At 43.2% G+C, this 12,944-nt stretch overlaps 1 protein-coding gene across 2 annotated transcripts in view; it reads left to right on the forward strand.

Moving 5' to 3' along the window:
• The window catches only part of LOC117512513 (sterile alpha motif domain-containing protein 10-like), a 216,918-nt gene that overhangs the window by 99,520 nt on the left and 104,454 nt on the right, over positions 1-12,944 (forward strand). For both annotated transcript variants that reach the window (XM_034172609.1, XM_034172610.1), the window contains one exon: positions 12,461-12,645. In XM_034172609.1, the coding sequence (XP_034028500.1) occupies positions 12,461-12,645 (185 nt within the window). The remainder of the gene's footprint in view (positions 1-12,460; positions 12,646-12,944) is intronic.

The following is a 12,944-nucleotide window of genomic DNA, read 5'->3' on the forward strand; positions in this document are numbered from 1 at the left end:
AAGGTGCTTTTGCTGCGCCATCAGCTTCGTGCCGATGAATTTCGCCACCACTCTTTTCATGGCCAAATCTTCTGTCACAGTGGAATGTGCCGAAAAAGTGCTGATGTCCACCTCTTCCACAATTTCTCTGATAGTCACACGACGGTCCCACATCACCACAACGTTCACTTTGGAAATGATCCGGTCATTTCGGCGTATTGATGGCCGCCCAGAGTGCGGCGCGCTCTCCACCGTTGTGCGGCCGTCTTTAAACCGGTTGTACCGCTCCTTAATCTGTGTGATGCCCATAGCATCGTCACCGAAAGCCGTCTGAATAATCCGAATGGTTTCCACCTGGCTGTTGCCCAGTTTCTGGCAAAATTTGATGCAGTCGCGCTGCTCCAGTCGTTCCGCCATTTCCTTGCAAAGAAAAAACGACGAGCGACTCCACCCATCCTCACACAAAGGCTGCTTACAAGCAAATGACGCAACCGACAGGCATGAAAAAAATCACGCATGCGCATGAAGGTTCAAGGTTTGCTCATGCAAGCACACGTGATTCAAATCCATCAGGTTTTTGAAAAAAATAAAAAGGTCCGATACTTTTCTAACAGACCTCGTAATGTGGAGTTGTGTCAGGAAGGGCATGCGGTGTAAAACGTGCCAAATCAACATGCAGATCCACAATGGATCTGCTGTAGCGACCCCAAGTAAGGGAGCAGCCGAAGGGACTAACATACTAACATAGTTCTCTTCTCCCTTCCCAAAATGTAAAAGTGTGACCCTGTGTGGATCAGAGAAGATCCTAAATAAATTCAAACTTTTGCAACCAAGTCTTGTTTTTAAAGTTGTGCGACCTGGCAGAAAATTTGTACTGGATCTGCTGTGGCAATAGAGGCAGTCAAAAGCAAAAAAAAAAAAAAAAGACGTTTCAATGGTAGTAACCTTGCTAACTTTGACTTTATTCAACAATGTTTGAAATGTAGAATTCTTGGTTTGTACAACTAATTTGAAAATGTGTCTAAAGAATACAAGTTGTTTGAACAAAAACAGTTTTTTGTTGGTGTAAACTGTTCACAAAATGTAACATTTTGATGCATCTGGCAAAGATGTTGCATTAAGTTGCCTTTATTCCAACTTTTTCTTTTTTGTACTTATGGTGTCATGACACTGTGCTTCATCATCTTTAAAATGTTTCAAAAGTGGGTGGTCTTTGTGTAATAAGTGGAAAGCTCTGTCTTTAACAGCTTGTGAAATGAAGTTGTTTTATGGTCTATTAATGTGTCTTCTTGCCGAACTCTTTTACCCACTTGATCAGTTTGCACCATTTACATGGATCTTGTGTTAATTCACAACACAACTTGTCTTGCCTGTCTCATTTGTGCTTTTCCTCTCATCTCTTTTTGCGAGATTGGCAGGCCTATCGGGTTGCAAGGCGTTTAGCTTCCCACGTTCTTGTCCTCTTGTCTCCTTCTCCTCACCCTGACTGGCAGTAATTACATCAGGGCTGGGCTGATTTGTCCTGACGACCCCAAAGACCTCACAACCCCAAAAAAACTGAGCAACAGAAATGGAGGGAGAGGCAAAGATTTGAACAAGGAAGGTACTGCTGCATAAGAATATACAAAAGTGGCAATATATGCAAAAATGAGGAACCAGGAGGGAAGCTCAAGGCACGAGAACAGAGGAAGAGAGAATAGTTCGGAGGTAGACGAGGGGAAACAGGTTACACGTCAATGATTCTTGACAGCCTTTCTTCTTTTTCCATCTACTTTTTTATTCCTCTATCATAGCTATGTGAACTGTGTTTGCAACCCCTGTTTGGGGAAAAAGTGTTTTCCCCTCAGCCTTTTACTCCTCATCTGCAACCATGTGTTACACACAGGCCTCAGCTGTCAACCAGCTGGCCGCCAGTGAGCTGAATATCATTCTGATAAAATGGGCATTGTGCAGGAAGCCTTGTTTTTCGTTGGTGTCAGAAATAAGCCCAGGTTTTACTTGATTTGTTAGTTTTTTGTTTTGATTTGTTTTGTATTTTTTTTATGTACTTTTGACATCACACTTCTTAATTTCAGCTTTTTACAGCTAGAGTAAAGGATGTTTAAACGTCATACTATGCAGCTGTTTATTACGACCCTGAAAGTCACCTTGTCTCTTAAAAACATATATTAATGTTTGGATACCCACCGGCACTGAGATGATACATTCAATAATAATAGTAATCATTAAATAGTAGAGCTTGACTATTGTTTGGCCGATAATATGAGCCCTTCACAATCATATTGGCATTAGCATTTTTATCTCACCTGTTCTGTGGCCTGCTGTGGTTCATAATGTTACACTCCCTTTGAAAATCTATGTTTACAGATAATGTCCCAGTCTCATGACGCACAGCGATAGCTGGACGAAGGAAAAAAAGTCAAAAAGTAAAAAGTTGTTGGCAAAATGTGGATGAAAGACCTGTACTTTTCCCATCACCAAAAAGCCTGCGAATCAAGCGAGTTCAAACAGAACTTAAAATGCAAAGAAAAATGAACGTTGACCTCATTGCTTTAAACAAAATCAAACGAAACACTCACAATGACGTGACTGAAAGCGGGTATAAAACCGAGCGCAGACAGCCTTGTCCTCATTTCCGCAGGACTTGCAGGTGAGAGGTTTTGTTTGTCTTGACAACAGGTGAGAGATGTTGTTTGTCATCACAACAAGTTTTGTTTGTGTTCACATTCTGAGTTCTCACAGATTGTCTGTACCTTTGACGAGTCCATAGCATCAGCCGTGGGGAACTGTCTGTGGCAGACGAAAGCTACGACCAAAGACATACACATGCAGGCCAGCCACAAATGGTTGAAACATGCGTAAATACGGGGTCTATTAGAAAAGTATCCGACCTTATTTTTTTTTTTTTCAAAAACCATATTGATTTCAATCACGTGTGATTGCGTCAGACAAGCTTGAACCCTCGTGCGCATGCGTGAGTTTTTCCACGCCTGTCGGTTGCGTCATTCCCCTGTGAGCAGGCTTTGAGTGAGGAGTGGTCCAGCCCCCTCGTCGGATTTTCATTGTCAGGAAATGGCGGAATGATTTGGGCTTTTTTTCCATCAGAATTTTTTCAGAAACTGTTAGAGACTGGCAGCTGGAAACCATTTGAAAAATTTATCTGGCTTTCGGTGAAAATGTTACGGGCTTGATAGAGAACAAGGAGTGTTACTGTCGCTTTAAGGATGGCCCCCAGCAGCTGTGGGGCGCGCCGTGCTCCGAAGCCACCATCGACAGGCTGAACGACCATTTCATTTCTAAACGGATGGCTGTCTGGATCCGTGACCATCGTGTGCCATTTCTCTGGTCATCACAAGAGCTGGACATCAACCATTTTCTGGCAGATTTCACTTTTAACAAGAGATTTTGTCATGGAAAGCCGAGCGGAGGCTTCGCGTCACGATGGATTCGCTACTGGAGCGAGACAAAACCACCTCCGTTTTGGTCTCACAGGACGGCTTTGAGATGGCGTTCAGACAGCTGTCGGTGGTTTTTCCATCGAGTGATTATCCGAGAAATTGTGGATGTGCCTCAACATGCCAGAACATGTCCCGTGAGGCTTCATCACGGCGTTGCTCTGCGCCATGCAGCACCGCCGCGACGCGCGAAGCCTCCGCTCCTCATTCCATGACAAAAACTCCTGTAACAGCGGAATGTGTCATTCATTTCCAAACTGGACGCTGTGTTTTATCCGGGACGTCGTCTGACTAGCACAGGAATTGTGAAAAGACGTGGACATCAGCACTTTTTCGGCACATTGAGACAGACGTGCGGAGGAATTCCGCGCGTCGCGGCGGTGCCGCATGGCGCACAGCAACGCCGTGATGAAGCCTCACGGGACATGTTCTGGCATGTCCAGGCACATCCACAATTTCTCGGAATAATCACTCGATGGAAAAACCACCGACAGCTGTCTGAATGCCATCTCAAAGCCGTCCTGTGAGACCAAAAGTGAGGTGGTTTTGTCTCGCTCCAGTAGCGAATCCATCGTGACGCGCGAAGCCTCCACTCGGCTTTCCATGACAAAATCTCTTGTTAAAAGTGAAATCTGCCGGAAAATGGTTGATGTCCAGCTCTTGTAATAACCAGAGAAATGGCACACGATGGTCATGGATCCAGACAGCCATCCGTTTAGAAATGAAATGATCGTTCAGCCTGTCAATGGCGGCTTCGGAGCGCGGCGCGCCCCACAGCCGCTGGGGGCTGTCCTTAAAGCGACAGTAACACTCCTTATTCTCTGCCAAGCCTGTAACATTTTCACCGAAAGCCAGATAAATTTTTCTAATGGTTTCCAGCTGCCAGTCTCTAACAGTTTCTGTAAAAATTCTGATGGAAAAAAAGCCCAAATCATTCCACCATTTCCTGACAATGAAAATCCGCCGAGGGGGCTGGACCACTCCTCACTCAAAGCCTGCTCACAGGCGAATGACGCAACCGACAGGCGTGGAAAAACTCACGCATGCGCATGAGGGTTCAAGCTTGTCTGACGCCATCACACGTGATTCAAATCCATATGGTTTTTGAAAAAAATAAGGTCGGATACTTTTCTAATAGACCTCGTAGTTAAAGTAGTTGATAAAACTTTCTTAACCCTATTATTTCTGTATGAAAATGTTGCTTTTTCGTCCCAAACATGGACGATTCATTAGCGATACAAGGATGTTTTGTTCAGCTCGTCAAAGCTTTGGTTATTGATTTGTTCAAATATTGTCATCCTTCGTTCAGTACGTCGGATGTGGGAGGTTGAACGAAGCTGGACGAAAGTCAGATGAAACGCTAACGTTACTAAAACTAAGCAAACTATAAGAAACAATCAAGAACGAAAGCAAAATGAAATACAGATGAATTGAGGTTGTCATCGGTTTTCGTTCAAATTTGCCTCCAAAAGTCAATGAAAGTCCAGATTTCTTGTTTCGTTTGGACTTTGTTGTCCTTCGTTAGTGCCGTGTGACCGGGATTTAAGACGGCCTTCCCCAACAGGGTGAAGGCCATCCGGCATTAACATAAATGTACTTCACACAATACATCTACTACAGCTAGATGGCATGCCTCGTCAGTGTTTTGTTCTTCTTGTTGTTGTTTACAGAGTTGAAGTGAAGGTTGGTCTTTGTTTCACCAGTGTGTAAATATCATGGAATGAATGTGAGACGTAAAAATAGTTTCTTCTGGTTCTACACTCAAAAAAAAATATAAACGTAACACTTTTGGTTTTGCTCCCATTTTGTATGAGATGAACTCAAAGATCTAAAACTTTTTCCACATACACAATATCACCATTTCCCTCAAATATTGTTCACAAACCAGTCTAAATCTGTGATAGTGAGCACTTCTCCTTTGCTGAGATAATCCATCCCACCTCACAGGTGTGCCATATCAAGATGCTGATTAGACACCATGATTAGTGCACAGGTGTGCCTTAGACTGCCCACAATAAAAGGCCACTCTGAAAGGTGCAGTTTTATCACACAGCACAATGCCACAGATCTCGCAAGATTTGAGGGAGCGTGCAATTGGCATGCTGACAGCAGGAATGTCAACCAGAGCTGTTGCTCATGTATTGAATGTTCATTTCTCTACCATACGCCGTCTCCAAAGGCGTTTCAGAGAATTTGACAGTACATCCAACCAGCCTCACAACCGCAGACCACGTGTAACCACACCAGCCCAGGACCTCCACATCCAGCATGTTCACCTCCAAGATCGTCTGAGACCAGCCACTTGGACAGCTGCTGAAACAATCAGTTTGCATAACCAAAGAATTTCTGCACAAACTGTCAGAAACCGTCTCAGGGAAGCTCATCTGCATGCTCGTCGTCCTCACCGGGGTCTCGACCTGACTCCAGTTCGTCGTCTTAACCGACTTGAGTGGGCAAATGCTCACATTCGCTGGCGTTTGGCACGTTGGAGAGGTGTTCTCTTCATGGATGAATCCCGGTTCATACTGTCCAGGGCAGATGACAGACAGCGTGTGTGGCGTTGTGTGGGTGAGCGGTTTTCTGATGTCAATGTTGTGGATCGAGTGGCCCATGATGGCGGTGGAGATATGGTATGGGCAGGCATCTGTTATGGACGAAGAACACAGGTGCATTTTATTGATGGCATTTTGAATGCACAGAGATACTGTGACAAGATCCTGAGGTCCATTGTTGTGCCATACATCCAAGAACATCACCTCATGTTGCAGCAGGATAATGCACGGCCCCATGTTGCAAGGATCTGTACACAATTCCTGGAAGCTGAAAATGTCCCACTTCTTGCATGGCCGGCATACTCACCGGACATGTCACCCATTGAGCATGTTTGGGATGCTCTGGACCGGCGTATACGACGGCATGTACCAGTTCCTGCCAATATCCAGCAACTTCGCACAGCCATTGAAGAGGAGTGGACCAACATTCCACAGGCCACAATTGACAACCTGATCAACTCTATGCGAAGGAGATGTGTTGCACTGCATGAGGCAAATGGTGGTCACACCAGATACTGACTGGTATCCCCCCCCAATAAAACAAAACTGCACCTTTCAGAGTGGCCTTTTATTGTGGGCAGTCTAAGGCACACCTGTGCACTAATCATGGTGTCTAATCAGCATCTTGATATGGCACACCTGTGAGGTGGGATGGATTATCTCAGCAAAGGAGAAGTGCTCACTATCACAGATTTAGACTGGTTTGTGAACAATATTTGAGGGAAATGGTGATATTGTGTATGTGGAAAAAGTTTTAGATCTTTGAGTTCATCTCATACAAAATGGGAGCAAAACCAAAAGTGTTGCATTTATATTTTTGTTGAGTGTAAATCTCATTAGCTCTTCCTTGTCTTCATGTCTACCTCTCCACCAAATTCCAGTTAAATTAGTTTGTGTTTTTGATATATACTGCTAAATACTCATGAAACAGACATTCAAGCAAAGAAATCTGGTTGAAAAGGTGGCCTATACCAGGCTGAGGTATACAACAGGAATAGCCTATTCGTTATAACCACACATACATTGTTGAAAAAGGTGTAATGTCTTTTTAAATTCCCATGGAGTCTAAACAAGTAGGATTTGTATGAAATGGATTGAGGCTTTTATCAAATGCATGTCCTGATATTGCTCTGTTAGAAAGAGAGTTTTTCATAATGGAAAAATAATGGCTGCAATATTTATCATGCCTTGTTCTACTTTTTGTTCTATCCTCAGCAATTTTGTCTCTATGAATATGTTTACAGCCACACACACAAATACACACATACAAACACACACACAAAGTTCTTTTGGGAGAAGTGGGAAATCAGAATGTGCTCACAAACACTGCAACAACTTAATGCAAGCTGTATGCACCTGCACATTTCCCCTTAGTGTATTTAAATATTCAGTATTTATTCCTGATATGAGTATTACATATAGAAACTACATGTTTCTGGGATCCTTGCTGTGCATATGTTTAAACTTTGCAAACATTGCTGTTTAACTGCGGAAAACAGAATGTATGTCAGTTTCAGTTGACTTTTAATTTTTTGAATGCAAGGATACATCACTGCTGTAATTTCTGCACAGGCTCTTCATAATATGCATTAGTCGAACTGAATCAAGCAATTTAATGATTATATGCAGTTCTCCTCACATCAGGGAGCTGCTGACCATACAACAGTCTCTTACATAAAAACTTATTTCAAAACTACAAGCATATGTGTTGAAGGCTGCACACAGTTATGTTACTCAATGATTCTCTTTTATGATATCAGCTGGGTAGCACGGTGGCTTAGTGGTTAGCACTGATGCCTCACAGCGAGAAGGTCATGGGTTTGATTCCCACCTGTGGCCTTTCTGTATGGAGTTTGCATGTTCTCCCTGTGTTTGTGTGGGTTCTCTCCAGGTGCTCCGGCTTCCTCCCACATCCAAAGACACACAGGTTAGGTGGACTGGAAACTTTAAATTGTCCATATGTGCGCGCGGTTGTGAACGTGTTTGTTTGTCTGTATGTGGTCCTGTGACAGACTGGCGTCCTGTCTAGGGTGTACCTCACCTCACACTCTGACTGCTGGGATAGGCTCCACCCCCCTGCGACCCCCAGTTGGACTAAGCGGTTGAAGATGTGTGTGTGTGAGAGAGAGAGAGAGAGAGAGAGAGAGATCAGCTTGTATTGAAATAAATGTGGTCAGATTTCAGAAAGAAATAGCTGATATGTATTTATAAGACCCTTGTGAATGCAGTAAAGTAAATCTGTAAGCCCAAATTTGTAATTCAGCGGAGAAATCTTCGTTTAAAAATGACAAATTTGCAGCTAAAATTTAGCCCTCTGTGAAAACAGTTTGTACAGCCGTATCATTTCCATGACGTCAGGGACAAGACGACGCGCTCCCGCCTTCAGTCCGATCCCGCATTGAAATTGATTTTATCTGTTAGTAATGTTACTTATACACGTCCTGGTTTCAACATCCAAAAGTAAGCTGCAATGAATGTGAGATACAGATCTGTGTGCTCAGATCAGCAACGACATCGACAGCGGGCGCCGCTCTTCCTCTCCCGCTCTCTGCCTCCGCTACGCTCGCTGTTTTAATGCGAAGCGGCCGGTACACCTGTTGCTGCAAGGACAGACTTCTTGCGGCAAAATCCACAGCACCGCACGTCTCTGCAATCGGAGCCCCAGAGCTCCATGGACGCTGAGAGAGGTTTATATATTTTTAATGACTAGGATTCTTTGCGGGTCTCGCCTCCATATCCCGCGATGGTACCGGAGGCGAAAGACAGTAGATTTTCATTGCGACACCACTCAATCAAACGGGCGTATGAAAAAGTACCCCAAATTAATTTTCAAGCACAAATAAAAGAAATGTGTACTCACCAAACGTGCCGCAAGACAATATGAAGTTTTAAAAAAGTAGATTGTTCCGTATAAGACAAGAAAAAAGTGCAGATGCAACCTGATGTAAATCCACTAATTACAATTGGCGCAATGCATGCTGGGAGAGGGTCTTGTCCGTGACGTCTCGGCAGCGTCCATGATGAGAGGGACAATTTGCGGAGGGCTAAATGTTAGCTGTAAATTTGTCATTTTCAAATGAAGATTTCTCCATTGAATGACGGATCTGGGCTTGCAGATTTACTTTACTACATTCAGAAGGATCTCATGTGTAAATGTAAGTCATTTTTTGTTCAAAAAATCTGACTGCATTTTTTCCAATGCAGGTCTCCTTTAACTCACACTCACTTCACCTTAAACACACATACACACACACACACACAAAATCAGTTTCTCCTGCAAATTCAATTCAATTTATTTTGTTTATATAGTGCGAAATTAGGGCTGGGCGATATGACTTAAAATTCATTTCACAATATAAATTGAATCCCTTCACGGTAATGGTATGTATCACGATATAAACGTACGTGTATAAGTTATAATGGAAGTGTCTCTGAGTGGGTCATATAGTCTTTTTACAAAGCTAAATTGATTAAAATAAACAAACAAAAACAAAAACAGATATAATTAATTTTGAGCGCCTGATTTTCTGACTTGTTAGCATTGGAATAATCTTATTTTGCCATTCTCGCTTCTGTCCAGAAGGAAGCAGTGTTAGTTTGTCTGCTTTTGGTGGCGCTTTGTCCAGAAAGACCTCAGAGACACCACCACGCAGGTTGATGATCCTGATTGGCTCATGTCGTGGGGTTCCACCATTAATAAAGTGGAAGCCATATTTTTTTCTCTCTCTCTCTCTCTGCTCTTCTGCCCCAAGACAGAGCTCTCGGCACAGTTGAATGAGGAAATGTGAGACTGTTTACTGCGGTTTTCAGCAAATACATGCACCAAATATGACCATAAAATTCACAAAAAAAACATTGCAGAAATTATTAATCATAATTCAGGTTATAGTAGGCCTATTAACATAATTAAAAACATGTATAAAGCACTTTTAAAATGCATTGAAACAGAGACTGAGTCTGGTGAATTTAATGGGACAATTGCTTAATTCAGTCATGTGAATTTTAAATGACCAAATTCAATCAGGCAACTCCAGAGAGTTAAAATAGCTTATAATTTTAAACTCTCATAAGGAGAAGTTTTAATCTGCCGAGGTGGAGATGGAGCCTGTGACCAAAGCACTGACTGCAGCCTTTTCCAGTCGTTCAGAGTCACTGAGGAAGATACGATGATGTCATCAACAAGCCTTACCACGATTGGTCAGTGGAGTCTAAATGTCTACCGTTGGCCAAATTTATACCGTAAACCGAATATATCGTTTATATCACCCATCTCTATGTCGAATCCATCCCAGTCTCACGGCATGTCGTGATTCAGCAGGACGAAATATAGATTAATCTATTGGCTCGTGATATTGTGACGAAAAGCGTCTCATTTTCGTCACAGCAGCACAAATTCATTCTAATGCATTCCGTGATGGCTGCACGAAATTAAAAGTGAAGCGGGGGGGTGGTCGGGTGGTTATGGTTAGGGTTGGGGGAGTAGGGTTAGGTTATGGTTAAGGTTAGGGTTGGGGGTAGGAGTAGGGTTAGTAATAGTGAATTTAAAAATACCCCGTCACGAAAATTTTAATCATTTTGTGACGGGGGCATGAAAAATAAACTGGGCTAGCCAAATCACAGCAAAGCTGCCTCAAAGCGCTTGACACAAGTGAGGTCTAACCTTACCAACCCCTAGAGCAAGCACACAGGTGACAGTGGTAAGGAAAAACTCCCTCTGATCATATTGAGGAAGAAACCTCAAGCAGACCAGACTCAAAAGGGTAACCCACTGCTTAGGGTTAAGAAACAGAAAACAGAAATCAAACCACAGGCAGGAGTCATCCAGGCTTCCTCATGCCGTTAGTGGGCCTGTTCCTGCAACAACATCCATTTCAAATGCAGACTACACAGCTGCAGACCTGGCATCTCACAGGCAGTCCGGCACCCTGCAGTTTGTAGCGGTCAGTCCTGCAATCCTAAGCGACGTTATACATACCTTGGACAGAGAGAAACAGAACAGAATGAGTTGGCTGAAAAAAACTAGACCTAAGGTATAATTCATCAACAGTAAATTGACAGGAAAGCAGAGAAATTACAAAGGTGATCACCAGCTGCTAGCCCTAAGCTTCACTAACAGACCCCAAATTTAGATTAAGTTGAGGCCGAGACCTGTTCCATTGCTAATAAAATGACTTTAAAAGGATAGAAAGCATAGTACCATATTATGCCAGTATGCTAGCCATACGAGAGGGACAATAGATGCGTCTTAAGTCTAGACTTGAAAGTCTCACCAGTATCTGACTGTTTTATTGAAATAGGGAGATCATTCCACAAAACAGGTTCACAATAAGAGAAAATTTGGCATTGTTAACTAGTAATGTTAAGTCCCAAATAAAACAAGATTTCTTGTTATAGTTATCATTAAACAGCAAAAGGTTACTGCAGAAAGTCACTTGTACAGCAGCTCTCACACCTGGTTCAACAGGCTGATTTACAACTCTACAGTGGTTTCCCCAAGTATCTCTTGCCTAACCTCAGTTGTCACAGATTCTTCCCAATTAGCCAAATCAGTTGGCTGAAGTTATGAAAAGTCCTTTTCTCCCAGAGCTTAGTTCAACTCGCAGGTGCCTCAGCACTCCCCTGCAATCAACTTGCGACAGCTCGGAGCAAGGGTGAAACATCTTGGTGCAACTCCAGGCAAACTTCAACATATACTCTATACTCAACTTGGGATAGTGCAGGGTATGTAATTCCGTGCTTGGTGTGAAAATTGGATGCAGAGATGCAGCAGGACTACACCAGGCCACCTGAGCCAAGTATGAGTCATGTCAAGGCAGCCAGGAGTCCAACTGAGTGCCTGACGTTTTCAAAACCAGTACAAGTTTAACTGACCTTTTCCTGACTTGTGTTGAGCCACTCAGAGCTGCACAGTAATCCACCTCCCCACCAACTCCCTTGGCCATTAACTAACGATGCAGACTAACCACATGGGAGAACTGCACGCCAAAGGTCCATGTGCGAGAGCATGCTGCTGTATCTTGCATAACTGAGAAGAGTCTCTCAGTCATGAAAAAAAGAACGGGGAAAGATCAAAACCTGTGGAGAAAGAAAATCAAATATTCATGATGTATTATTTAAATAATCAAGGACGAATCTAGGGAAACACAATCCTAACATTCATGCACTGTCTCAGTGAATCTGCACTCAGCGTAATTGGACATCGTAGTGGGGGAGCACTGCTGCCCACCACAGCCATCTGTTTGTAGCTGTGTGACAGTCGGAACACTAAGCCTGTAACCCGGAATGAATACTGAATTTTAAGCTCTTAGAGGATTATCAATCATTTACTTTGCTGTTTTTTTTTCCTTTCTTGATGCTCATGAATGTGTCTAAAAGCGCTTCAAGCAGTGACACAACAAACTGAGCACTTCTCAGGTTTTGCCCCTCCCTCTCTCTTCATCTGACTGTGTTCCTTCTTCTTGTTTCCCGTTTCAGCGGCATCCAGCTTCAGTTTTTGTCGTGCCTCTCTTGAGCACACTGTGTCTGCTGAGGAGCTGAGCTACCAGTTGCCACGTCGCGCCGGAGGCAGCAACCTGACCTGGCACGATGGCCGCAGCCAGAAGACAGTGCACACACGCACCGTCAAACTGCTGCAGCAGCCCGGCACTGAGGGCATACAGGTATAAAGACAGTTAAAGAGAAGGCATGACTCCATTTCATTTCACCTTCAATATAAGCATCGTTTAAGGGCTTGGTGGCATGATATAAAAGTTAGAGACATCAACTTCAACTACAACCCCAAATTAGTAAAACGTTGGGATAATATTGAAAATGCAGGGAAAAAAACTGCAGTGATCCTAACATTTACTTGAACCCAAGATATTAAATGTTTTGTGTAGCTGACTTGATTTCATTTGTTAATATACATCATTCCTGCATTTAAGGCCTGCAACACATTGCAAAAAAAAAAAGAAGATTG

This window comes from Thalassophryne amazonica, chromosome 6 (assembly GCF_902500255.1).
Source record: "Thalassophryne amazonica chromosome 6, fThaAma1.1, whole genome shotgun sequence".
Taxonomy (NCBI): domain Eukaryota; kingdom Metazoa; phylum Chordata; class Actinopteri; order Batrachoidiformes; family Batrachoididae; genus Thalassophryne; species Thalassophryne amazonica.